Below are 25304 nucleotides of genomic sequence, written 5' to 3' on the forward strand. Positions count from 1 at the left end.
TAATCAAGGTTCCCACATCAGATCTATACATAAAAACGGTGGAAACAGAGCTTAGACCGACCTTCTACTCATTCCTAGTGTCGTGTTGGACAAGGATCTGATTCCTGCCGAAGAGACGACCGGTTTCGGGTTAAACACGGAAAAACCGCCAAGAACGGCCAGTTCTGATGAAACGGGTTGGTTCCCGGCCGTTAGAACAGGTCAAAATTGATGGGGTTTCAGTTGTTCAACACGTCACGACAACGTCTCGACCAAAACCACCGAAGAACACGCGAAAATCGCCGAAAACAGCTGGACAGGCTGGCCGATCGGCCCAGTCGATCGAGCGGCCCAGCCGATCGGCTAGACCAGTCGATCGAACGGCCCACTCGATCGAACGGCCCACTCGATCGAGCGGTCCATCCGAATGGGCCAGTTCCAATCCAATTTTCGCCCAATTTCATGTAATTCGATACCGTTTAACGCGTAACCCAATACTCATGTAATTAGTCTGAAATCAGGACATTCTCAGGCACCATCCCGTCAATCCAACCAAATACGCACTGTGAGTATACTTGACCCCTTTTATCGAATTTTGGGTGTAACATACGTTCCTTATAAATCGAACTTATCAAACGAATGATTCAAATTGTTAATCTATCACTTGCGAATAATTGTTTGCATAGATATACGTGATGCTAGTTGCATGTATGCTAGGACTTATACTCGTGACGTCCCACCCAGACTAGTATATTACTATTGCGCCCGACGGGGTCTAGTTATGCCATCGAAGAGTCGAGCATCGAGGAATTAGCTGGTAGTATCAGTTTTGTGAGTATATATGTCGTGTATTACGTTTATGCATATGGAAATTCGTAGCACTTTTAATCTATTATTCTATTACCTACCAAACCTGTATACTCGCCAATACTTTTGTATTGACAATATTTTAACGTATGTTGCAGGATTAGTCGAAGTCTACATCAAATCAAGCTAGGAAGTCTAGAAACTCACCTAAATTCTAGGTTGACTGATTAGAATTGTTCGAGAGGACAAGAAATCTGTGATAACTTATGTGATTGTATTGTTTGTTAGTATGGGATGACAAATGTAATGAATATTATCGCAATATAGTTGTTATGGATTCTCTTGAGCAATCTGATTCGCCTAGTGCCGCGCCCGATGATTCCGCCATCGGTTGGGGTGTGACAGTGGTTATCACTCACCACTCATTTATCACTCACAACATCCAATCAATTTCCGTCATGTCATCAACCATTATTCCATCACTCACAACCTTTTTTAGTGGAAATGTCCATCACTCACAATACCCAACAATAAACCCTCACATTCCATCACAATCTTCCATTTTTCACGCGTTAAATTTATCATGGGAATTATGTTTCACGCGTGGAAATTGATGGGTGGCGGTGGTTTGTTCGATTGTATCACGCGTAAAACTCAATTATCATGGGGATGTTATACCCCACCCCGAGTCCCCTAAGTGGGTGTTTTTTTTCATTTCTTAAAGATTGGAAAGAAATTTATTATTATTATTATTATTATTATTATTATTATCATTATTATATTTATATTTATATTTATACTAATATTAATATATATCAAAATTTTTATTATTAATTTTTACCATTATTATTGTTATTATTATTATTATTATTATTATTATTATTATTATTTTTGAGACAAATATATTTTTGTCGTTTGTAATACAATTGTGTTTTGTTACTTCGTCTTGTTTTGTCTATCAAATTGTACAAAATAATGATTTATTCTATTCATATATGAGTAACCAAACATCACAATGGAATGGAGTCCATTTCATTCCATTGTCCATTCCATTATCTCGTCCATTTCATTCCCTCATCCATTCCATTACCCCATACAGTGTTCACCCACCATTTAGCGTAAAGATAGTGGTGTTTTTTAATTATTAATTAATATATAAACCAATCATTTAAAGCCACCTCAACTTATTACCACTTTCATATGTCACATGCACCACGACACACCCTAAGAGGGCACATAGACATCCGGGAAAATCGAGAAATGAGTTGTATATGAGTTGGCACTTGTATCCGGGGAAAAGAGATCGACTATGGGAATATTCACCGAACTAAGTTGAAGTGCAAGAAGAAACTGGTGCAAGGGGAAAAAGGAATCGAAGAATTGCATTTGCATCCATGAAAAATGGGAACATCGTTCCCCCTCGATGAAAAGGGAATGCTTCGGGGAACTGGGACGACTCTGTGCTGCCGTGGAGTGAAAGATGAAAGCCCTTGTCGTCCATGTGGCAGACTTCATTTTCACCTTTCACATACACCACAACACATAGCCTAACCGAATGAACGGCTTTGTGTTATACTTTATCTTTAAAGGTCATATGAATAAAAGGATGAATTTAGTGTAAAAATATCCCTAACTAATAGTCAACCGCATTGTATTTCAATGCATAAAACTTTTGAAATCAAATTTTATCATTATAGTCACAAACTCGTAAACATCAAATTATCTACTTATAAAATCCAAATAAAAAAATGAAAATACCGGTGTTTAGGTCGTACCAAACAATTTGAAATGTGACCTTGAGCGTTTATGTATTTGATTAAATTACAACACAAAGAGAAGATCAAGGACCAAAATGAGATCGACATGTGCAAGTGGTCATGTTAAGCACATTGGGAATCAATAAAAGAAGACCAAGTTTGAGTAAAGTTTCAACTTTTAAAGCATCAACAATTCAACATCCTCTCTTGCTTGTAATACAAACAAAACCTACCTTTTCACATGGGCATTTCAACAACCTACTCAATTATTATTTTTGCATCTAATATGGTCAGGATGCAAGCTCTAGTGCACTATATAAGCGCTTAAAAAGTTCATTTTGATGCATCAAGTTAGGTTGGTAGATGTGGCATGTAGGTTTGTTAGTGGATCAGATTCAAACAAATCATCTCATGGTTCAATCTGATCCACTAATCATTATCCTGGTCCAAATCACTATCATGGTCCACCAGCACACATGATTAAGATGGTAGACAATACCTTGGTATTCTCAGATGGTCAGAGACATCACTACATTGTTTTCAAATTGTGCATTTCATTTTTGTACACCAACTAACTTTAAGGGGGGGGGGGGGGGGGTGTTTCCAAATGGCAAAGCTATTACAATTAAGTGTTACTCCTCTTGAGGTCAAGGGTTGGAGCTCCGTCAAAGACAGATTAATGTAAAAATTTGCTGTCCAAAAACATATTTAAACTTAGTTCGATATACGTGTCAATTTTAACTGAATTACTCACAAATATGTAATTTTGGTTTTAAGTTTCATGTTTAACGGGCCATCCGGTAATAAAAAGTTAAAACTATTGGTATAATATTTTATTCGTACTTTCACACACTAAGTATTTATAAAAAAAAATATTGGAAATAAAATGTTTCTCGTTAACCCAACCAGAGCTGTGCCACAATTACCCGCTTTGAGTTTTGACATGCTACACAACCCAACCCAACCTACCTGACCCACCCATTTTGGCATTTTGACACCTCAATTGATATGATAACAGAATCCTTAGGGTGTACGGGACGCAATCGGGGAGTGGCTCGGTGAATGATTTCCCCGATCGGGAACACCGCCGCCATCCCCGCGGGGTCCCGAATCGGGGTTCAATTTGGGTGTGGGGTTACCGCTTGAATTTGCACATTGATCGAGGAATATGACCGTTGAACGGTCGACTTTTTTATAAAAAAAAAAAAATCACTTTTTTTAAACTATATAAATACCCAACTCATTTTCACCCTTTTTTTATACACAACCCATCTCATTCTCACCCTTTTTTTATACACAACCCATCTCATTCTCACCCTTTTTTTATACACAACCCATCTCATTCTCTATATTTTTTTAAACTCTCCAACCACAACCATTTCACTTTTTATTTTTTATACTCTCCAACCAAACCTCCTCCACTTTTTATTTTTTATACACCGAGCAATGGAGAACCGATCCCGCGAGGCCAAGAAAAAAACTAAGGGACGGGTCTCGAAACCGTCTCGAGATGGTTCGAGCGGTGCAAATGCTCAACCACAACCCCTTTCGGATACACTTCACAACCCCCGTTTTTTTTCCAACAACCTCCACACCCCTCGTTTTACAACACCCAACAACCCAATTTCGGCTATTTTCAAAATTTGCTATCAATGGACGCTCCTCCTCAATCCCCCGCCTTCGACCCATATGCTTATCGTTCTCCACAAGTTCCTTCTACACGAGGAAATGTCGAACGTCCTCTACCTATTGACGAGGACGACGAGGACGATGAGGTAGTGCCCGAAACTCAAAATTTGGGCGACGACGACGAGGAATATGAATATAATGTGGACGAAGACGCGGGCAACGAAGAAGACGAGGCTCGAGAAAAAAAAGGGAAAACGGTGAGCGAAAAATGGACAAAAGAACAAGAAGAGGCGTTGGCGAAGGCGTGGGTACATTGTTCTACCAACAAAAAAAAGGGCAATCAACAAAGTCGCGAAAGTTTTTGGGGTAAAATTTTAGAGTACTTTAACAAAACTATCGGTGGAAGTAACCAGACCGTTCATCAAGTACGGTCTAAATGGAACCCGATGCATGCGAAAATAAACTTTTTCAACGGCCTATACCAACAAGCGGTAAAAATTATATTTTTTTTAACATTGCATATTTTTTATTTTTTTTCTAAGTTCATACTTTTTTAACACTTTCTAATTTTTTTTATTTTATAACATGTAGGATCGCACACGAGCAAGTGGATGTCAAGATCTCGACGTGATGAAAGTCGCGTTAAAAGAATTTAAAGAAAGATTTCCAAGCGGTTTTCAACACATCGAGGCGTGGGAGGTCGTTCGAAAACACGAGAAATGGGCCCAAGTCCCATTGATGGGCGAGGAAGGTGAAGGTTCGGCACATAAAAGAAAGCCGGTTGACGTAGACTTTTCAATACCGGATATTAACGAAGATCCCTCGCCACAAAGAGCACAACGGCGAGACAAGCGTCAAGCTACATCGTCCGAGGGAAGCTCGGCCGAGTTGGCGGCACAATTCAAAGTGTACACCGCCATGAAAGAAGCGAAGCAAGCGGTAGAATTGGAGGCGATCGAATTGAGGAAAAAAAGAGAGTCGGAGGCTCGCGAGCTCATATCGGTACAAATCGAGACGATGAAAAACTACAATTACGATCGAGATATGAAAACCTTCCTTAAGCCGCACGACGATGTTCCGCCAAGTATGTTGCCGATCATCCTAGCCCGAAAGCGAGAAATCGCTAACAAGTACGGGTGGCCATGCGATTTCTAGTTTGAATGTATTTTTTTTTCTAGTTTGAATGTATTTTTTTTTCTAGTTTGAATGTGTTTTTTTTTTTTCTAGTTTGAATGTGTTTTTTTTTCTAGTTTGAATGTATTTTTTTTTTTAAATTTAATGAAATGTCTTTTATATAAATTTTTAAACATCCATAATTTTAACAAAAAAAAAAAAAATAATTTTGAACTCACCTAATAGGTGAGTGCCGCCATCAAAAAGGGGAATTAGGGGAGTGTATTAGGGGAGTTGACGTGGCACCATGTGATTTGTTAGGTGTAAGATGGGGGACTCACCTATTAGGTGAGCACCCCTTACACCCTTACTATTTTGGTGGACTTGGATTTGATAAAAGAATTGAGACTTAATTGTTACATTAAGTTTCTTCATTACAAGAATCTGATTCAGTGCTAGACTCATCTGTGCAGTTCATATCACTTAAGGCCATAACGTAATCATCGTCACTGTCATAGTCATCATCGTAATCATCTTCATTTTCTGATAGTTTGTTGTTGGATCTGTCAATTTCTACGACTTTTTTTGGTTCTACTGCGCCTTCACTTGCACCATTAATGACAGTTTTAGGTTCATGATCAGCATGGTTACCATAAAGTGCAACGTGCCTTTGATAGAGTTCTAGTTCCTTCTCAGATATAGCGATGAAATGCCTTACAGATTCGAGTGATTGTTCGTATTTTGACTTTTCTAGCGCCTGCATGAATCAGATGACAAATGAGAAAGGCGGAACTTGTAAAATGAAGTTATTGCCATTGTTATTACTTATTAGCTAATTTTAAATATGAACCTTACATCTTTACAAGAGTTAATAGCCAAAATGGTCCCTGAGGTTTGCTCACTTTTGCCACTTTAATCCAAAATCCAAAATTTTTTAATCTGGGTCCCTGAGGTTTACAATTTGTTGCCATTTTAGTCCAAATTTCAAAAACTCCCTTTTTTACAGTTGCAACCAGCCTATTTTGTCCTTTTGTGCAGGGGTATTTTGGTCATTTTTATGAGTTGTTATAACAAACTCAGATCAAGAACCCAGAATACTCCTGCGTAAAAGGACAAAATAGGATGGTTGCAACAGTCAAAAAAGGGGGTTTTTGAAATCTGGACTAAAATGGCAACAAATTGCAAACCTCAGGGACCCAGATTTAAAAATTTTGGATTTTGGACTAAAGTGAGCAAACCTCAGGGACCATTTTGGCTATTAACTCTCTTTACAAATACATCATGTCATTTCAAAATACGTCTAGTTCTAATAATACGAGGAAGTCAATTCAGTCAACTAAACATATCACTTATTTGACTAAGAAGAAAGCTAACAATCAATCAATCAAGTAAAATAATGAGAATATAAAAACATAATACACTGCTATAATTAATTTTAAAATAAAGATACAAAGGACGCTGACCTTTTTCTTTGACAAGGTGTCAATTGGACTCATGACCTCAGGCTGCACATAATCCTTTCCGCGATAAAAAACAATGGTGTCGTCTCCGATTATTTGTATCGGGATTCCGCCACTTAACCTTGCAATTTCATTAGCATAATCTTGAACTTGACCGGGTTTACAAGGCTTGCAAATGACCTTTACCGTCTCATGTTTTTTCCAATGCATGTGCATATTAAGAATAACACCTCCAAATACACCTCTTCTTCCAACCGGTACATAATTCGACCCTTTTTGAGCCATCTTTTTCATGTAGAATCGTTCTTCACCTGTCATGTCAACCGGTTTCACCATTGGTCCCTGAAGTTTAGAAACTTCGTACCGTTTGAGCCTTTCAATAAGTAAAGATTCCTTAAGTCTTGCCTGAAACACAAAAGGTTGTTTGAAACACAAGTTCGGTCAATAGAATGGAAGCTGTTATCTAGGCACTCTTTGAAAGCTAACGGCAACTTGTATACATGTACTGAGTTAAACCGTTGAAAAATATTTACTGTTAATTAGGGCTGCAAACAAATCAAATGTTCAGCAAACAATTCATGAACCGTTCGGCAGGAAGTTTGTTTGTGTTCGTTCGTTTATTAAACAAACGAACACGAACAAGAAATTTTGTTCGTTTAGTTAAATGAACAAACATGAACAGAGTCCGCGTTCGTTCATTTATGTTTGTGAACGTTCGGTAACGTGTTCGTTTATGTTCGATAGTTCATTAGTGTTTTTAGTTTTTATATTTCATTTAAATACTTCAAAATTCCGACAAATAAAATACCTAATAAGTGTCAGTGTATTATATATTTTGTTCATGGACGCTTGTTTGTGTTGGTTTGTTTCCATTTGTGTTCATGAACATTAGTTTAGTTCATTCGCGTTCATCAACATTCGTTTTCGTTCATTGCCTAAAATTAACAAACAAACACGAACCCGTTCATTTCCTTAACAAACGAACACGAACATAAAATCTTGTTCGGTAAGTGTTCATGAACAGATATTTCTTAACAAACGAACACGTGTTCGTCCGGTTCGTTTGCAGCCCTACTATTAATATGTACATGTTCTATTACATTCTTATCACTCCAAATCCTATATCAGTGTTATAATCACAAAGATTCTCATTCCCTTAAAAAAAGGTGTGATTTTGACTTTTAAGGTCAAATGAACTATATCAAATTCAAAACTATAATCTTTTGTGATATTTGAAGAAACAATACTGACCTTTTCGAGCTTATATTTGATTCGTTCTTCAGCATTAGCGAACTTGCCTTTGCGTTTAGATCCTTTGATGGTGAGACGACGGGGGTCATTTTTGTTAGCCGATTTTCTTTTTTGCTTTTCTTTCTTCCTCTTCAGCTTCAGCCGTTTCTTTGTCTGCCACTTGTATTTCTTCGGCGGATCAACTTCAAATATATCGAATTTGGGTTTGCCTTCTGATATCACGCATCGCACAGATGATAAATGTGATGTCGGTGACCCGTAGTGCCTAAAAATGGTCAAGTTTCTTAATGCCCACCTGCTGTTCGACGAAATGGGTGAACCAAAAGTGGGTTCTTGACGTATAATTTGCCTGGATTAAGTTCAGCAAACAGTTAATTGGCGTTTGTGCGTGAAATGTAACAAGTATAGATTTTCAATAGGGTAATTGAAGCAATTGTGAAGATGGATGGATACCTTTGAGAGGAGGTGAAAGCGGGTTTAAAAAATGAAGCAACGCATCGTCTTGTTAAGCCGCTAACTGAACGACTTGCCATACGATTGATTCCGTGTGTGCAGCCTATAGAGAGAGAAGCAAAGCACATCAAACAAGCCCCACAAGGCACAATGTGTGAACCATCATTGAGCTATCTAGGATACAAGACCAGTATAAGCAATCAAGTAAACAATCTCAGTCTAATGGAATCACACATATCAATATCTGATAAACACACAAATTTAATGAAACCCAAATGCTACTGATTCATAAAAAGTTGAACACCAAACACCTGGAGTCCTTTAAAAAAATTAAAAAAAAAAAAACTCATTGAGACAAAACATCAAACACCTGGAGTGCGCTTTTTTTCTCCTCTTAGTAACTAAACTCACATATATAGCATCTCTAACCCAGATTACAACAAAACAAATATGCGATTTCGAACAACCAGAAGTTAAAATCTTTATCCAACATAACCAAAAACTGATACAAGAAAAAATCAAGCACCCATCTCAAGATTCGATAAAAAAAATTAACGAGTCTAGAAAACAGTAATGATTCACATGAAATACGCGTACGATGGGGAAAAACAAACCAGTTATCAAAAGCTCGATGTGGGGAAGATGATCATCAGCGCCGCTAAAGAAGAATCCCTATGCTGATTCAATGTGTTTATGTAAACGAATAACCATTAATTTGAAGGCCCCCGTATGTAAAGAAGATCAGAAGAGTGTCTGTGAAGAACCAAAATCATACTAACCCGTATGCTCATGTTCAATCAACCCGGGTCCTATTTTCAGAAAATGGATATCTGAGTCCTTGGATTTCCATAGTAGAGTGCTCTTGGGATGTGGCGAACACAAACACTCTCAAGGTCTATATGGTTCGGTCGGTTCACCTATTACTCTCAATCGAAGCCAAAATTGAAGATATCAGTTAGTCTATTTTATTAATTGATTGATTTTCCGTTAATCAGTTAGATTTATTTGGTTAGATTAACGATTTTTGGTTCGGCTTGTTTAATTTTGGTTAATTGTCAAAACCAAACTTTGGCTAAAACTTTTGTTTATAAATATTTGAAATTGAGATTTAAATATATGAAATGGATGTATAAACACACGAAATGAAGGTATAAAATATAAAAGACATGAACCGGAGGTATAGAAACTAGAAATTTATGAATATATGAATACCGTTTGGTTCGGGTAATTTTGGTTCAACTAGGGTACACAAAACCGATAATTGTTTTTGGTTAATGCAGTTTTCCGTTCAATTTCATTTGTTTAGGTTAGGTTTCGATTAAAGATTTAGTTATTGCTCACCCTAAACACTCTTAATCAATTAACATATCAATTTTTTTAATTAAAAAACTATAACAATACCACACTCAAATTAAAGAGAATAATATGGTTATTTTTATAGTGTAAGTTTTTTTAAATATTAATGTACGAGAAATTAATGGTCGTTTAAAGATCGTAGAGGCAATTAGTTTTTCATAAGTGGATAAAGTGTAATATATAATTAATTAATCAGAACTTGGTAACTTGGTTAAAGATGAGAGATTAAAGTGTAACAAAGATGAGGATTTCAATGTAATTAGGCTATAGGGTGTGGTCATGACCCTCATGATCACCATGACCCTCCACATCAGCGCCATGTCACCTACTTCTAATCCATCATCTAAAACCACTACCCTACGGGTGTGGTCATTACTCAAACCATTATTATATTATTTTAATTTATGTTTGTGAAAAGCAAATGAAATATTAAATAAGGAAAGGAGGCTCATGGTTGTCATGGTTTAATCCATGGGAATCATGGTGGATGAGACAAGGGGATGGTGTAGCAATACATTAATGGTCCTACGTGACGATTAATGATCCAACCATGCCCCTCACACCCTATATTAGTGTTTAAAAGACTAATTTACACTCATTTTAGGGTTGTACTTTATGAATTAAACTAAAAAAATAACTTTTGAGTATCTTAAGATACTCTTCCATTATGCATTATATATAGTACAGATTTGCGTCCCTATGTGATATTTTACCTCCCTTTGATTTAGTGTTAAACTCCAAAATTAACTAACAACATTCATCAGTTTATATCAATGTTGCTCTAGCATACCAATATCCATAAGTTTCTGTGTGGGTTTTTTTTTTTTTTTTTTTTTTTTTTTTTTTTTTTTTTATAACTCAGTGTTAACAACTAATGTAAAGTTGCATGCATAATACCATGTATCTAAGTCGCATTGAACTAATGCATTTCAAACAAGTAAAAAACTTAAAACTTGTAGCGCATTTCAAACATACTGAAAACTTGCATTATGATAAGTATCAAACTTGAATCAAAAGAAATAGATAGGAAGACTAGAAAGAAATTTAGAGAGATAATAGACTAATTTTTAATAATTTTCATTCATGATTTCTCCAATAAACAAAAGCATCCTTTTAAGGAGCACAAGAATACGTAACCACTCAACCAACAAACTCCTAAAACTATGACTAACTTGAGATCATGGGCATCCCCACTATTTCCTATTATTTGACCACATGTTAAATTAGACATTTAAACTAAAATAAGAAAACAATTAAAATAACTTTGCATTGCACGAACTCTTCACATGGTTGCATGATCTCAACTTGGCACCTACTCGGACCCGGGCACGTAACAATCCACCCCGCTCGAACTCGTGTTGTCCTCAACGCGAAAAATGGATACGACTTGGTGGGAACCATGGTGGACGCCACTCGACTCGTACGGTAGCATTCGGAGCCGTGTCGATATAATGCCACGGGGGGCGCCAATCGAGTTTTCTGACCACCCCTTTGATTGATGCCATTTGTTTCGTTGTTGGCGGTGAACTCACAACCTTCTTCAACCTAGAAGAAACCATTGATGTCTGAATTAGAGATGAGGTAGGTTTTGGTTTGGATGACGGCTTGGTCGCAGTGGCTTTTTGAGGTGACGTTATTATGGGTTTTAGGGTTGGTTTTGGAACGATGGTCGTTGGAGGTGTGGTGGTGGGAGCTTGTTTCGGTGTCATGGTGGAAACGGCCGTTGGTGGAAGTGATGGTACGGGAAAGGAAGTTGGTGGTGGTGAGGCGGCAACAGTTGACAAGGTTGGCGGTGTGATGATGGAAACGGGTGTTGGACTAGAAAAAATGGGTGAGGTTGCCCATCTTCTAGACTCGTTTTTGAGAAGACCAATCATCTCAAAAAGCATCGACTCGATTCGATCCATCGAAGCATTCCATTCATGAGTGTCCATGATTCACGGGTGGATCACGGTGGCTCTGATACCACTGATGTGGTTCCAACGGTTTAATCGTTGGCCAAAGAAAATAGAAAGAAAACTGAATAGAAATTTAGAGAGAAATATTAAGACTAGGGGTCTGTTTGGTATGGGGTAATGGAATGGACGAAGGAATGGAATGGACGAGGTAATGGAATGGACGAGTGAATGCAATGGATCATTACCATTCCATGTCTTGTTTGGTTACCATGTGTGAATGGAATGAGCTATTATTGTGTATTGTTCGGTAGGCAAGTAAAGCGGAGTAATAAAATTAGCGGTGAGTGGTGGTGGTGGTGGTGGTCGGTCGTAATGATTATGGGTGGTTATAGGTGGTGGTGGTGTGGTGGTGGCGGCGAGTGGCGGTGTGGCGGCGACGACGAGGGGTGGTGGTGGCGGAAAGGTGGTCGTTGGTGGTGGGTAGCGGCAGAGGTGGAAATTGGTGGCGGCGGTGGCGGTTGGTGGTGGCGTTGACGATGGTGGTGGGCGGCGGCGGCGGCGGGTGTTGTTAGCGGTTGTTCGCAACTGTGGGTGATAACGGTGGTGAGTGGGTGGCGGCGGCGGCGGTGGCTGTCGGGGTGAGGTGGTGGCGGGTGGCCGCGATGGCGTCGGTGGTGGGTGGTGGTGGTGGGTTGTGGTGTTGTTAATGGATGGTAGAAGAGGGGATGGAATGGAAAAAAAACATGGGGGGTGGAAGGAATGGTTTTGAGGGAATAGAATGCATTTTGGAATGGGTGATTCCATTCCATTGACCAACCAAACACCTTTTTCTTCATTCACTCGTAATCATCCATTCCATTCCACCTCTCATTCCTGCATACCAAACACTACCTAGTTCTTTTCATTCATCTATAAAATGAAGATACAGGCTTGTTTAAATAAGACTAACAGTTGTAACCATCTAACCCATTACTCCATTTACTCAACTAAAAAGTAATAACATGCCTAGAAAAAAGAAAATCATGCAAAGACTGGTGATGACATGTAGGGGTGTTCAAAACTATCCGTATCCGAAAATCCGATCCGAAATATCCAATAACCGAATCCGAAATATCCGAAAAATCGGATATCCGAAATTCGGAAATTCCGAAATTCGGATATCCGAATTTTTCGGATTCGGATTCGGATAGTGATTTTCAAAATTTTCGGATATTTCGGGTATCCGAAATATCCGAAAATTTAAGTTTCATTTTTTTCGGATTTCCGAATATCCGAAAGTATCCGAAATATCCGAAATATCCGAAAAATATCCGAAATATCTGAAAAATATCCGAAAACTTATATTCGGATATCCGAAACTATCCAAAATATCCGTTTCAGAATATGAAAAAAATAATGAAAAAATAAAAATTAAATAAAAAGTTGGATTTTCGGATATCCGATTTACTATCCGAATCCGTATCCAAAATTTCGGATACGTTCGGATACGGATTCGGATAGTAAAATATCGTATCTGAAAATTTCGGATATCCGAAATTCGGATATCCGAATTTTCGGATATCCGGTTTTGAACACCCCTAATGACATGTGCCACATCCGTATGCTAATGGGTCATCACCAGTCTTTGCATGATTTCCTTTTTTCTAGGCATGTTATTACTTTTTAATTGAGTAAATGGAGTAGTGTGTTAGATGGTTACAACTATTAGTCTTATTTAAACAAGTCTGCATCTTCATTTTATAGATGAATGAAAAATATTAAAGAGAGTTATCTCAAATCTTGCTTCCTACTATTTTCTTTTGAGGTTAATCCACTCAACCTGATGTGGTTCCAACGGTTTAATCGTTGGCCAAAGAAAATAGAAAGAAAACTGAATAGAAATTTAGAGAGAAATATTAAGACTAATTCTTTTCATTCATCTATAAAATGAAGATACAGACTTGTTTAAATAAGACTAACAGTTGTAACCATCTAACCCACTACTCCATTTACTCAACTAAAAAGTAATAACATGCCTAGAAAAAGGAAATCATGCAAAGACTGGTGATGACCCATTAGCATACGGATGTGAGTTGTGACACATAACATTCCTTCCCGCTCAAAACAATCCTTGTCCTCAAGGATGAATTCGGATCATTAGCGGTGTACCACGGTGGCCGCCACTCTTTGATAGCCAATGTGATGTCAACAAGGAATGATTTGGTGATATTTGCATTATAACTTAGCTTACGGCTATTAAAATTACCATTAGTTGATTATACAATGTTGACTTTTGCCTTTGAAGTGATCATGGATTTCATTGATCCAGTCTTCCCATTTACGGCCCACACAACCTCTTTGATTAGCCTTGAATCAGGAAGATGGGAAATGGTCTCAGCACTTCCTATTTTCATCTCCTTTGCTAGTTTTGTAATAGCCTCCACCGGTTGCTCAACGAAGGCGTTTAGCCGATTAGGTTGAGTTTCTGTAGTGAAGAAACAGTGATCTAATTAAGGTGTTAATTAGAGGGGTTTATGTTCCTATCATAATGGTTAATCTTCTTTGAGGTATTTGAGCTCCGACTGGTAAATCAACCTGCAAAACAGAACACCGTTACTCGTTAAGAGGGGAATGTGGGGGTTTCCCTCTTAACCGGGCTCCGGCGTGAGAATAAGCGACTGCTTTGAGAGTAATTAAGTAGCTAAGAGTAAGAGCCGAGAGAATAGAATGAATAACCTGAGGAATGAAGTTCTCTATTTATAGCCAGAGTGGTGTAAGAGGTTGTGGGCTGATGGGCCTTGGGCCAGAAACGGACAACAACGAATATGCTCTTTGCCTCGCTGGCCTCGACTGCTTAGTGGCTTCTAGATGCTCGTCGGTGCTGGCGCACCTTGATTGGAGCCACGTGTCATTGTTGTCGGCCTTGTTGTCCCTTCTGTCATCAGCAGACAAGTGGAGATCGTGGGGCAGTTGTCCCCGTCTCTTGATTGGTGCCATGTAGGCGTCCTTGTGTACTTATCGTCAGAAGATCGTGGCGCACGATGGAACAGAGCCTGCTGGACGTTCATTGGCTCTTTTTACTGCCACTTGTACCCTGTGTACCTCTGTAGGTAACAGCGCGTCTTCTTATGGAGAGGATTTTGTTTGGTGGCAACTAACCCGCGCGGGGCTAGTGTGCTCACCTATACCATTGTTTTTATGCTAAGTGTTGCTATCTGACTTTATTATGTGCTCTTCCTCGCGCGGGGGTAAGTCATAATGTGACGTAAGCTGCGCGAGGTTGTTATTATCAAGCTGTTATGCTAAGGAGTATGGTCTCACGTGCAACCTGTTATGAGGTTTGCGCGACTTTTTGGGACCATACCCCTTCAAGTCCCCCCAGTCCAGTGCTGCACCATGCGCAACGCAAGTGGTTGGAGCTCTGGACTTGATAAAAATAAGAGAAGGGGAAGTTGTCCTTTTGGTCTTGACTTGTAAGGCGCATGTAGAAAACTGTTGTTTTCGATGCGCAGGTACTAGGCAGGTGTCGAGTGATATCTTGTTTGTCCTTTTAATCGCGCGAGGTATTAGTAGTTTACGTATATCTGGTGCGACTCTTGTGACTTCTGCATGAAGTTACTTGCACGTTTTATGGCGGGAAACTTTGAAATTTGAACCTCTGACAGGTTGGTGAGATAAGTCGCTGAGGGCGACGTTTGAGTTGACCCCTGGCACGGGTGTCATCATGCCGCCTGCGGCGGTTGCACTTCATGTCAGGAGAGTGGGTGCCACGCGCGCGTGGTAACCGTCGTCCCTGTTTTCCCGCTCGACGTGGCAACCTCTCGTTGGTTGCCCTTGCGGCTAGTGCGGCACGGTTACCCATCGCATTAAATGCGATGGGTATAAATATCCGAAGAGAAGAGTGAGAGATTCACTTTCTCTTCGTTTCTTCTCCAATTTCCTCTCAAAACTCTTTGAATCTTCAAAGTGTTCTTCATTTTCTTCAAGATTTCTTCAAATCTTCAAACCTTCTTCGAGCCTTTTTCCAGATTTTCTTACGAATATGAGTGAAGAACATCAAGAGGCTCCTGTTAGTGAAGAGGGACCAGTTCCTGTCCTCAGGTGGGATTTAGGTCTCTTCGAACAGATTGTTCGAAGTTTTAGGTTTCCACCGGAGTGGGATGCCCGGTATCCGGCTCAGGGCCAAACCGCGGCTGATGCCCCACCCGGCTATATTACCCTTTATGAAGATTTCTTTCTTCAGGGTAACTTCCGGCTGCCGGCGACCAATTTTCTGGGTAGCATCCTTTCTTACTACCAGTTCCACATATCTCAGATGAGTCCACCTGGGATGGTGAGGGTGAGACACTTCGAGTTCTTATGCCAGTCTCATGGCATCGAGCCAACTGTCGACAAGTTTCGATCATTCTATCAGCTCCAAAGGACGATGGGGTTCTTTTCGTTTGCAAGCCGAGGTGCGGCGAAGAAGATCTTGTTGAATCCACCAAAGAGTTTCCATGACTGGAAACCCAAGTTCTTCTTCATCAGGGAAGAAGTCGTGCCGGTCGCTATGACCTTTAGGGAATGGACTGAGGCCATACCCAAGGAAGATCTGCCGATCCCGAAGACGGCTTTGTGGTACCAACAGCTGACCTCAACCCCTAACCGGGTGTTTGGGGAAAATGTTCTAGTTGCAGCAAAGATGAGTGACCGGTGGTCACCTAGCAGTAGGGAAGTTCCCGTTTTAAAGCTTGGCGATCAAGGTTAGTCGTTTGTTTGTTCTCTTTCCAAGTGAATTTGCTGCAAATGTTTCTTACCCTTTTTTATTTATAGAAGTGCAACTCTACCAAGCTGCCTTCACTACCTTTGGTGGCTCCATGGGTGTTCGCGCTGTGCGCGATGATGAAGAGAGCTGGTATGACCAGATTAAAGGAAACTTCATGTTTCCAGCTGCTGATGCCTTTGCTTCGCCGCCGACTGCTACAGAAGGTGCGCAATACCCAAAACCTCGTCCATTGCGCTCTGTGACTCTCGCTGGGAAAGAAACTTTCTATCTTTCCAGCGAGGAGTCCGTAGGATCTTCCAACGGCGAGCTAAGCTCTTGGTCTAAAATATTTGCAGGTGTGTTGCGCGACCTGGGGATTGACCCAGAGGAGAAAAAGAAGAAACCGGTGAAGAAGAAGAAGAAAGCGGAGCCGGAGGTGACCAGCAAGGGCACTGGCCCTAGTCGCGCAACAGCTGCTGCTGGCAAAGGTACTCTTCGCCTTCGTCAACGTGACTTGGATGATTATGTGATCATCAGTGACTCATATGAAGGTTTATCTCATGTAGTCAAGGGAAAAGCTGGTGCTGGTGGGTCAAAGAGTTCTGGGAGCGCGGGCTCTCGTTACCCCGATGCTGGCGCGACCCCCAGTTTTCCCGAAGATATAGAAGAGGAGGAAGATGCTGGTGCTCGACTTATTGGGCGAAAGAGGGGTAGGAGCGAGGCTACAACTGGTGTGGCCTCCGCGCCTCAATCTGTTGTGATCCCTGCGATAGGGAAGACGAGCAGGCTGCGCTCGTTGTATCAATTTTCTCCTGGTATGTTCTTTTCTTCTCTTCTTTTCTAAAAAACTTCTTTGCTTATACTTGCCTTGTTTTGTAGAGATCAAGAAGAAGACCCCTGAAAAGGCGGTTACATTCGTTGAGGCGGGGGCAAAAAGGCCCAAGATAACCGTCAGGTCCACTGACGCTGCAGCTCAGGACGCCGCGAAGGCGGCTGAAGCGCAGCGAAAGGTGGAGCAGGCGCGTAAGAAAGAAGAAGAGAAGAAGATTGCTGAGGAGAAGAAGAAGAAGGAGGTAGAGGAGAGAGAGAAAAGAGAGGAGGAGGAGAAGAAGAAAAGAGAGGAGGAGGAGAAGAAGAAAAAGGAGGAGGAAGATAGGAAGCGTAGGGCGGAGCAGGAGAGGCTGGCTGAGGTGGCTAAGAAGCAGGCCTTGGAGAAGGAGATGGCGGCGAAAAAGGCTATGGATCAGCCTTTGAAGTCTCCAGGTCCTGAGGTCACCAGGCCAGCCAGCACCGGCCCTGTTAATATTTCGAAAGGGTCCGGCCGCTACTCTTCTAGCGGCGCGAGCTCTGGTGGAGCTGGGGGTTATAACCCCACTGTGGTAGGGGCGAAAGATACCGTTGGAGATATCTACTACAAGACATATACTGAAGAAGAGCGCGGTGATGCCCTCCATCAAGCCCCTGGAGCTTAAAACAGAAGGATACATTTGCTGAGTTTAGCGCTTCGCGTGAATGGTTTTTGAATTCCTTCCCCCCTGGTGAGGTTAATCGGCAAAGGGCAAAAACCCATGAGATGTTATATCGTACTTATATTCTTGGGGAGGCCAATGCCCGCTCTGCCAACCATCAGATCGTTCGCGAATGGCGGACGATGGTCAGAGAACGTGCCGATTGGGAGGGTTACCGCGAGCGTACTCTGAAGCGAATTGCGGAGTTTGAGAAGTCGAAAGCTGCGCTCGACGAAGAAAGAGCCAAGTTTGAGGCTGACAAGAAGGCGGAGGAGTGGGGCCGCGAGGGGCTGCAGAAAAAACTCCACAATGCTGAGGAGCAACTGGCCAAGGAGAAGGCCGAGTTCAAACGTATATGCGCCCAAGACAACGAGCGTACTTATGCTCTACGACAGAAGATCGTTGGTCTTGAGGCTACAGTTGCGGACTTGACCTCAAAGGTGGAGGAAGCGCAGGGTGAAAAAACTGCCAAGCAGCAGATGGAGGTTAGTTCTACTGATTCCCGCTCTTCCTTTTTGTTTACGAGATTTCTCTAAGTCAATTCTCAAGGTGTTTGTCAATTTTTAGGTTGAGCTGACTGAAGCCAAGGTGCAATTGTCTAACAAGGACAAGGATCTCCATGCCAAGGACGTTGAGATAGCGGAACTCAAGCGTCGCTTGAATGAGCAAATCGACAGATGCGAGTCTTTGGAGATTGACCTTGAGGCTGAGAAGGTCAAGGCTGCTGATGCTGAGGAGGCGCGTGCTGTGAGCACTGCCGCGCTGAATGTGGCTCAAACCAACTACTCTGAGGCTCAAGGTATCGTCGATACACTTGTCTCAGAAGCGGAGTGGATGCGCACTCGTGGAGTAGTGATGGTAAGTGCCTTGTGCTTTTTTCTTAAGTTAAGAGTTTTTTCTTTAATGCTTATCTTTTGTTGAAGGTTGCCAACTCCATCTTGAATGCGAACGAGCTAGATCGCGCTGTGGCGGCTCTGACAGATGCGGCGCGTGCGGTGGGTCATCGAGGAGGTTACCTGGAGTGTGCTGATCATGTTGAGCAAATGCTTGGGCAAGAATTTGACACAAGCCACTGCTCAGTAACAGATCGTGCCGATGCTGCGCTGGCAAGTGCTGAAAATTCCTATGACAACCTCTCCTTGCCTATCATGGAGTTGGTTGTTGAATCGTTAAAGAAAGACGACTGGTGCCAGCGTCTTAAGGCAATCCTCGACCCACCGGTCACCGTCGAGTTGTCCGACGAAGAGCCAGCTGGTGATGATGGCGGTGATGGTGATGATGATGGCAACGATGATGATGGTGAAGACGACGGAGATGATGGTGATGATCGTCGCGAAGAGTAGGAGAGTTTGTTGAGTAGTTAGTTGGTAGGCACTTGTGCCTTTGTAATTTCCTTGATAGTCTTATGTATGATGCTGCGTAGTTGCGCAAGATGTTAATGGAACCTTTTGTCTTTTTCTGTTGCAATTACTGCATTGTTATAAAAACTTATGCTAAATTAGCTCGAATAAATGGAAGCGTTATCTAAGTATAAGGTGGCCACCCGGTCTCGCGCTTTGTTTGCGGAGGACCTTGGAGGTGGTTTGAACCATCTCAAAATGCTGGAGTGTTTTCGCGCTAATCAGAAGTTTAACATGCATTTGTAACGAAAAAACAATGTAATAGAACATGTCGTATGTTTTCATTCAAATCAGAAGTTGGCTCTTAGGCCTTCATACATATTTGCCAATGGCTCGTAGCCGGCGTGGCGAAATTGAAAAATGGCGCGAGGCCGAAAAGGTTACATATAGCATTTGCGCAATTGTTGCGCATTCCAAGTTCTTGGTAAGATGTGGCCATCTAAGGTGCGCAATTTGTAGGCCCCTTTGCCTAGGACCTCATGAATCAGATATGGGCCTTCCCATTTAGGTGCCAATTTCCCTGGGCGTTCCGCATTTGACGCTTCGTTGTCGCGAAAGACGTACTCCCCTGGATTGAAGGTACAAATGCGAACCCTTGTGTTGTAGTACCTTTCCAGCTGGGTTTTGTATTTGGCCTCTCTGATTCTTGCGATTTCGCGTCGTTCTTCTAACAAGTCTAAGTCTAGACGCCTTTCCGCTTCATTGTCAACCGTGTTGACCGTGGTCATTCGCGGCGAGGGCAAGCCAATCTCCGCCGGGATTACCGCCTCTGAGCCATAGACCAGGCTGAAAGGGGTCTCGCCGGTACTCGTCTTTGGCATGGTCCGATGAGCCCATAAAATGCTTGGGAGCTCATCGACCCATCCGCGCCGCCTTGTTCCTAATCTGGCCTTTATCCCTTCGACGATGCATTTGTTCACACTTTCCACTTGTCCGTTGCCTTGTGGGTGCGCAACGGAGGTGAAAGTGTGTTCAATGTTCATCTCCTTCATCCAGTTCTTAAGATCGTCTGAAGCAAAGTTGGTGCCGTTGTCTGTCACGATCTTGAGCGGGAGGCCGAATCTGCATATGATGTGCTCCCATATGAACTTGCGCACAATCATAGCCGTGGTGGATGCAAGGGCTTTGGCTTCTACCCACTTCGTGAAGTAGTCGACAGCTACTATAATGAACTTCACGGCGCCGGGGGCATCCGGGAAAGGTCCCACCATGTCAATTCCCCATTGTTGGAAGGGCCATGCGGTGGACACGGGAATGAGATCGTTTTTAGGACGCAGTGTTTTTGGAGAGTGTCTCTGGCAAGAGTCACACTTGCGGATCTCTTTCATTGCGTCAACATGCATACCAGGCCAGTAGTAACCGGCGCTCATGATCTTCGCGACAACCATCCTTGGTCCGGAGTGGATGCCGCAAATCCCTTCATGGATTTCCCTTATCAAATAATTCGCGTCCTGGGGGTCCACACAGCGCAGTAGTGGTCCCAGGAAGGATTTTCGGTATAAGATACCGCTGTTCATTTCGTACTGTAGTGCTTTGTTTTGGATCTTTCTTGCTTCCGCTTTGTTCTCGGGAAGCACCCCCTCTTGCAAGTATTGGATGATGGGGGTCATCCATGATGTCTGCCCTGTTTCGATTACGTTAACTTGGCGCAATAAAACCGATGGGTTCTTGAGTACCTCTATCCTTACATCCTTGGCGAGATGTTGAAAGGAAGTCGAGGCGAGCTTGCTCAGGGCATCTGCGGGCTTGTTTTCTGAGCGATTTATATGTATGACTTCGTGGGTTTTGAATTGTTGGAGCAGTTCTTTCGCTTGTTCCAGATACAAAGCCATGACTTCACCCTTCGCGTCGTATATGCCGTTTACTTGACTGGCTATCAGGAGTGAATCCACATGTGCGCGCAAGTTTTTTGCTCCCATCTTGATGGCGAGGCGTAAGCCTGCCAGAAAAGCCTCGTACTCAGCTTCATTGTTGGTGTTTTTGAAGTCGAGCTTAATGGCGTAAGTAAACTCGTGCTTTTCTGGGCTTACTAGACGTAAACCTGCTCCCGCGCCATCTTCATTTGATGCCCCGTCAGTGTAAAGCATCCAAGTTTCTTCTGCTGTGTTTTCCTTGGGCGTCTCTATCATCTCGCATTCTTTGATTTTATCAGCCGGCACTTCCGTGATGAAGTCGGCGAGGACCTGCCCCTTAATGGCTGGGCGCGGCCTATACAAGATGTTATGGCCGCCCAGTTCAATGGCCCATTTCGCCAACCTGCCTGATGTCTCAGGCTTCTGAAGTATAGTGCCAATGTGGAAGTTGGTAAGCACAGTTATCACATGGCCTGTGAAGTATCGGCGCAATCTTCGGGAGGCGTGTAGTAGTGCAAGAACCAGCTTTTCCATTGTGGAATATCTTGTTTCCGGGTCTGTGAGTACCCTGCTGACGTAATAGATCGGGGTTTGCACGCCATTCCTGTCTACCAACAATACTGACCCTACTGCCTTATCCGAGGAGGACAAGTACAGCACAAGGGGCTCTTTTTCAAACGGTGCCGTCAGCGTAGGGAGTTCGATCAGACACGCTTTCATTTGTTGAAAAGCTGTTTCGGCTTCCGGGGTCCATTTGAACTCTTGCTTCTTTACGCAATTGCGCAACGTGCTAATGAAGGGATACGACTTTGCGGCGTGATTGGAGAGAAAACGATTTAGCGCGGCCAGCCGGCCGGCTAGTCGTTGCATTTCCTTGATGTTTCTTGGTGAAGGCATTCGTTCTATAGCTTGGACCTTCTCGGGGTTCACCTTGAAACCGCCGTTTGTGACAATGAAGCCCAGAAACTTCCCTTCTTCCATGCCAAAGGAACACTTGGCTGGATTTAGCTTCATATTTACGCTGCGCAATGAGTTGAACGTTTTTTCGATGTCTTTTAACATTTGGTCCTCCTCGGGACTTTTCACCACTAGATCATCGATATAAACCTCAATGTGCTTTCCGATGTCACCTGCGAAGGTTTTGTCCATCAAGCGTTGATAAGTCGCGCCTGCATTTTTTAAACCAAAAGGCATTTTGGTGTAGCAGAATATTCCAAGATCAGTCCTGAAGGCTGTCTTGTCTTCATCTTCTAGCTTCATCTGCACTTGATGGTATCCTTTATAGCAATCCAGAAAGCACTTCCATCGGTATGGCGCGAGAGAATCAATTTTTTTATCGATCTCAGGCAAGGAATAGCAATCCTTTGGGCACGCCTTGTTGAGATCAGTGTAATCTACGCACATGCGCCATCCGCCATTTGATTTTTCTACCATCACAGGGTTCGCGACCCAGCTTTGGTATCTTACCTCTCTCAGGATTCCAGCCTTGAGCAACTCACAAACTTGCTCATTCATCGCTTTTGTCTTATCCGCGCCTAGGCTGCGCCTTCGCTGGGCTTTTGGTTCTACAGAAGGGTACGTGTTTAAGCAATGCTCAGCTATGTTGCGCGGGACGCCGGTCATGTCTGACGGGGTCCAGGCAAAAATATCCATGTTGCGGAACAGCAGTTGCTTTAAATGTTTTCTGATGTCTGACGAAATGGCGTGGCCAATTGTCACTGTCTGCTCTGGGTACTTGCGGTTTAGGACCCATTTTTCTGGCTCGGTCGTAGAGACCTTCGCCACTTTTGTTGGGCGCAGCTCTTCAGTTGACATCACTTCTTTCTTGGCGTATATGATTGCGACGCCTGTCTTGGTAGGAAAACCTATGGCAGAATGAGGTGTTGAAGTCACCATGTTTAGTTCGCCTTGTGTTTCCCTTCCAAGAAGCACATCATGCCTTGATTTCACTGGCATTACCATAAAGTTCACATTTGTTGTTCTTGAATGTTTCCCGTCAGAGAGTGTGACAGGGAAACTGATTTGGCCGAGAGGGAAGACCATTTCGTTGCAAAAGCCGGACAAAGGATAATCAACTGGCTCGAGTCTCGCTTTGTCTTCTTCATCGAATTGATTGAAACATTGTTCGTAGATGATGTCGGCTGTGCTTCCTGGGTCGACGAAGATGTACTCTGTTTCATAGTGACCAATTATACCAGTAATGACGACGGGTCGTGTAGCGCGAGGACCGCCGCGCACTACTGGGAATATGACTTGCTGTTCTTGCCAAGAAGGCTCATAGGGCCGTTTGCCTTTTTCTCTCGCGGTGTATCTTGGTCCGTTGACCATGTGAGTCTCTAGCCGTCTCACCTTTTTGTGGCTGCCTTCATCGTGACGCTGGAGCTGACGGGTGTCCTTGCGCACATTCTTCACTAAATGGCTTAGCTTGCCGCTTTTGAGCGCTCTTTCGATTTCCTGGCGCAAACTGTAGCAGTCATCGGTCAAATGCCCCGAGTCTTTGTGAAAATCGCAGTATAAGTTAGGGTCTTGCCCTTTCTTGTTTGTCATCGGCCTTGGCGCCTTGAAATCGACATTCTCCGTCATCAATACCTCCTTTGGAGTTTTTGTGAGCGGAGTCCAGTGTTTGTCACGGTTGTCGTCTCTGACTGCTTTCTTGTAACCGATTAGGTCAATCGTATCTCGCGCATCTTCTCTGTAACGTGGCCTGTCGTCGCGGCCTCTGGGTCTCTCAGACTTCCAGTCATGACTCTTGTACTTGTTGCGCTTGTTGTTGTTGTCGCGCGGCCTCTCGTTTGCTCTTGAGAATCGATCTTCGGAGTAATAACCCTTTCCACCAGCAAGGGACTCCTCGGTTTGCGCGACGATCTTTGCTGCTTCCATCAGTTTATCCCACTCTTTTGGCATCCCATCTTTGCCTGTGATGGTTCTAATGAGGCTATCACAGCGTATAGCCTTCTTGAAGTTGGTGACCGTATAGCAACAGGTACAGATTTAGGAACCGGTACGGGAGTAGTTGTTGTGGTGGATGATGCTTGTTTCGGTGGTGCTGTTGTGGCGGAAGCCGGTGGTGGGGCGGAATGGGTGGATTTTGCGGCTGTTGATGCAGGTAATGGTTCAGAAAAGAAATCGGTTGGTGATTGGATATGGGTTTGGGGGGCTTCCCATGCGGTTTGAATCGATCGGAACTCGTGGAGAAGGGTTTGCAACTGAGACTCGAGCTTTGCAAGGAATTCGTTCATCCATTGGTAGAACTCGGTTTCGGATAGAGTGTGAGCAACCATGGTCCGGGGGGGTCACGACGGCTCTGATACCACTAATAAGTATCAAACTTGAATCAAAAGAAATAGATGATAACACCAGAAAGAAATTTAGAGAGATATAGACTAATTTTTAATAATTTTCATTCATGATTCCTCCAATAAACAAAAGCCTCCTTTTAAGGAACACGAGAATACGTAACCACTCAACCAACAAACTCCTAAAACTATGACTAACTTGAGATCATGAGCATCCCTACTATTTCCCATTATTTGACCACATGTTAAATTAGACATTTAAACTAAAATAAGAAAACAATTAAAATAACTTTGCGTTGCATGAACTCTTCCCATGGTTGCACGATCTCAACTTGGCACCTACTGGGACCCGGGCACGTAACACATTAATGTATTTCAACCAAATGATCAACTAAAGACTATAATCATCAAAATAATAGTTGTTGTTAACAACTATCAAAACAATAGTTGTTTTTAACAACTATGATGTAGTGTTAACGACTATTATCTAGGTCTACAAGAGACCTAGATCATTAAAAAACTACTTAGTGGTAACGTTTTTTTTTTTGAACGGCAAGGAACGATGTGTCAACCACCGTGACATCGGGCGTTGTGGCCAAGGTCGACTACTCGATCGCCGCCAGCCCCTTGGCTCTTCCAGATGCGCGGAAACCCGACCTCCATCCGCCCGAAGGCACGACAGTGGAATAATCGGCAAAACCTCGCCTTCCATCCAAGACGAACCGGCGCCACCTGTATTCACCATTCACCTGGATGCTGCAGAAAATAATGGGGAGAGTGGGAGTCGAACCCGGGTCACAAGGAATACCAAGTTTTTCCTC

General features: G+C 42.7%; 4 protein-coding genes across 5 annotated transcripts; 2 read left to right on the forward strand and 2 right to left on the reverse strand.

Moving 5' to 3' along the window:
- The first annotated feature begins 1369 nt into the window (after positions 1 to 1369).
- LOC110931629 lies at positions 1370 to 5385 on the forward strand. The gene is made up of 3 exons (XM_022175016.2): positions 1370 to 1424; positions 4254 to 4663; positions 4764 to 5385. Exons 1-3 carry the CDS (start codon positions 1370 to 1372, stop codon positions 5325 to 5327), a joined length of 1029 nt encoding a protein of 342 aa, XP_022030708.1. The 3' UTR covers positions 5328 to 5385.
- Positions 3547 to 9370, reverse strand: LOC110878559 (uncharacterized CRM domain-containing protein At3g25440, chloroplastic). 2 transcript variants are annotated; one of them, XM_022126907.2, is made up of 7 exons: positions 9229 to 9368; positions 9064 to 9126; positions 8450 to 8552; positions 7997 to 8345; positions 6749 to 7150; positions 5651 to 6042; positions 3547 to 3564 (listed from the first exon to the last, which is right to left on the reverse strand). In XM_022126907.2, exons 3-6 carry the CDS (start codon positions 8527 to 8529, stop codon positions 5707 to 5709), a joined length of 1167 nt encoding a protein of 388 aa, XP_021982599.1. In that variant the 5' UTR covers positions 8530 to 8552; positions 9064 to 9126; positions 9229 to 9368; the 3' UTR covers positions 3547 to 3564; positions 5651 to 5706. The 2 variants fall into 2 exon arrangements, with proteins under 2 accessions (XP_021982599.1, XP_021982590.1); XM_022126898.2 differs by having other exon boundaries at positions 9064 to 9370.
- A 1799-nt stretch (positions 9371 to 11169) lies between these two features.
- On the reverse strand, positions 11170 to 11739 carry LOC110931625 (microtubule-associated protein RP/EB family member 1-like). The gene has a single exon (XM_022175012.1). The coding sequence runs from the start codon at positions 11737 to 11739 to the stop codon at positions 11170 to 11172; it is 570 nt and encodes a 189-aa protein (XP_022030704.1).
- Positions 11740 to 17915: 6176 nt separating this feature from the next.
- LOC110878551 (myosin-6-like) lies at positions 17916 to 24361 on the forward strand. The gene is made up of 4 exons (XM_022126886.2): positions 17916 to 18419; positions 18502 to 18792; positions 18858 to 19218; positions 24132 to 24361. The coding sequence occupies exons 1-4, from the start codon at positions 18000 to 18002 to the stop codon at positions 24359 to 24361; spliced, it is 1302 nt and encodes a 433-aa protein (XP_021982578.2). The 5' UTR covers positions 17916 to 17999.
- The last annotated feature ends 943 nt before the right edge of the window (positions 24362 to 25304 follow it).

Source organism: Helianthus annuus, chromosome 1, assembly GCF_002127325.2.
Source record: "Helianthus annuus cultivar XRQ/B chromosome 1, HanXRQr2.0-SUNRISE, whole genome shotgun sequence".
Taxonomy (NCBI): domain Eukaryota; kingdom Viridiplantae; phylum Streptophyta; class Magnoliopsida; order Asterales; family Asteraceae; genus Helianthus; species Helianthus annuus.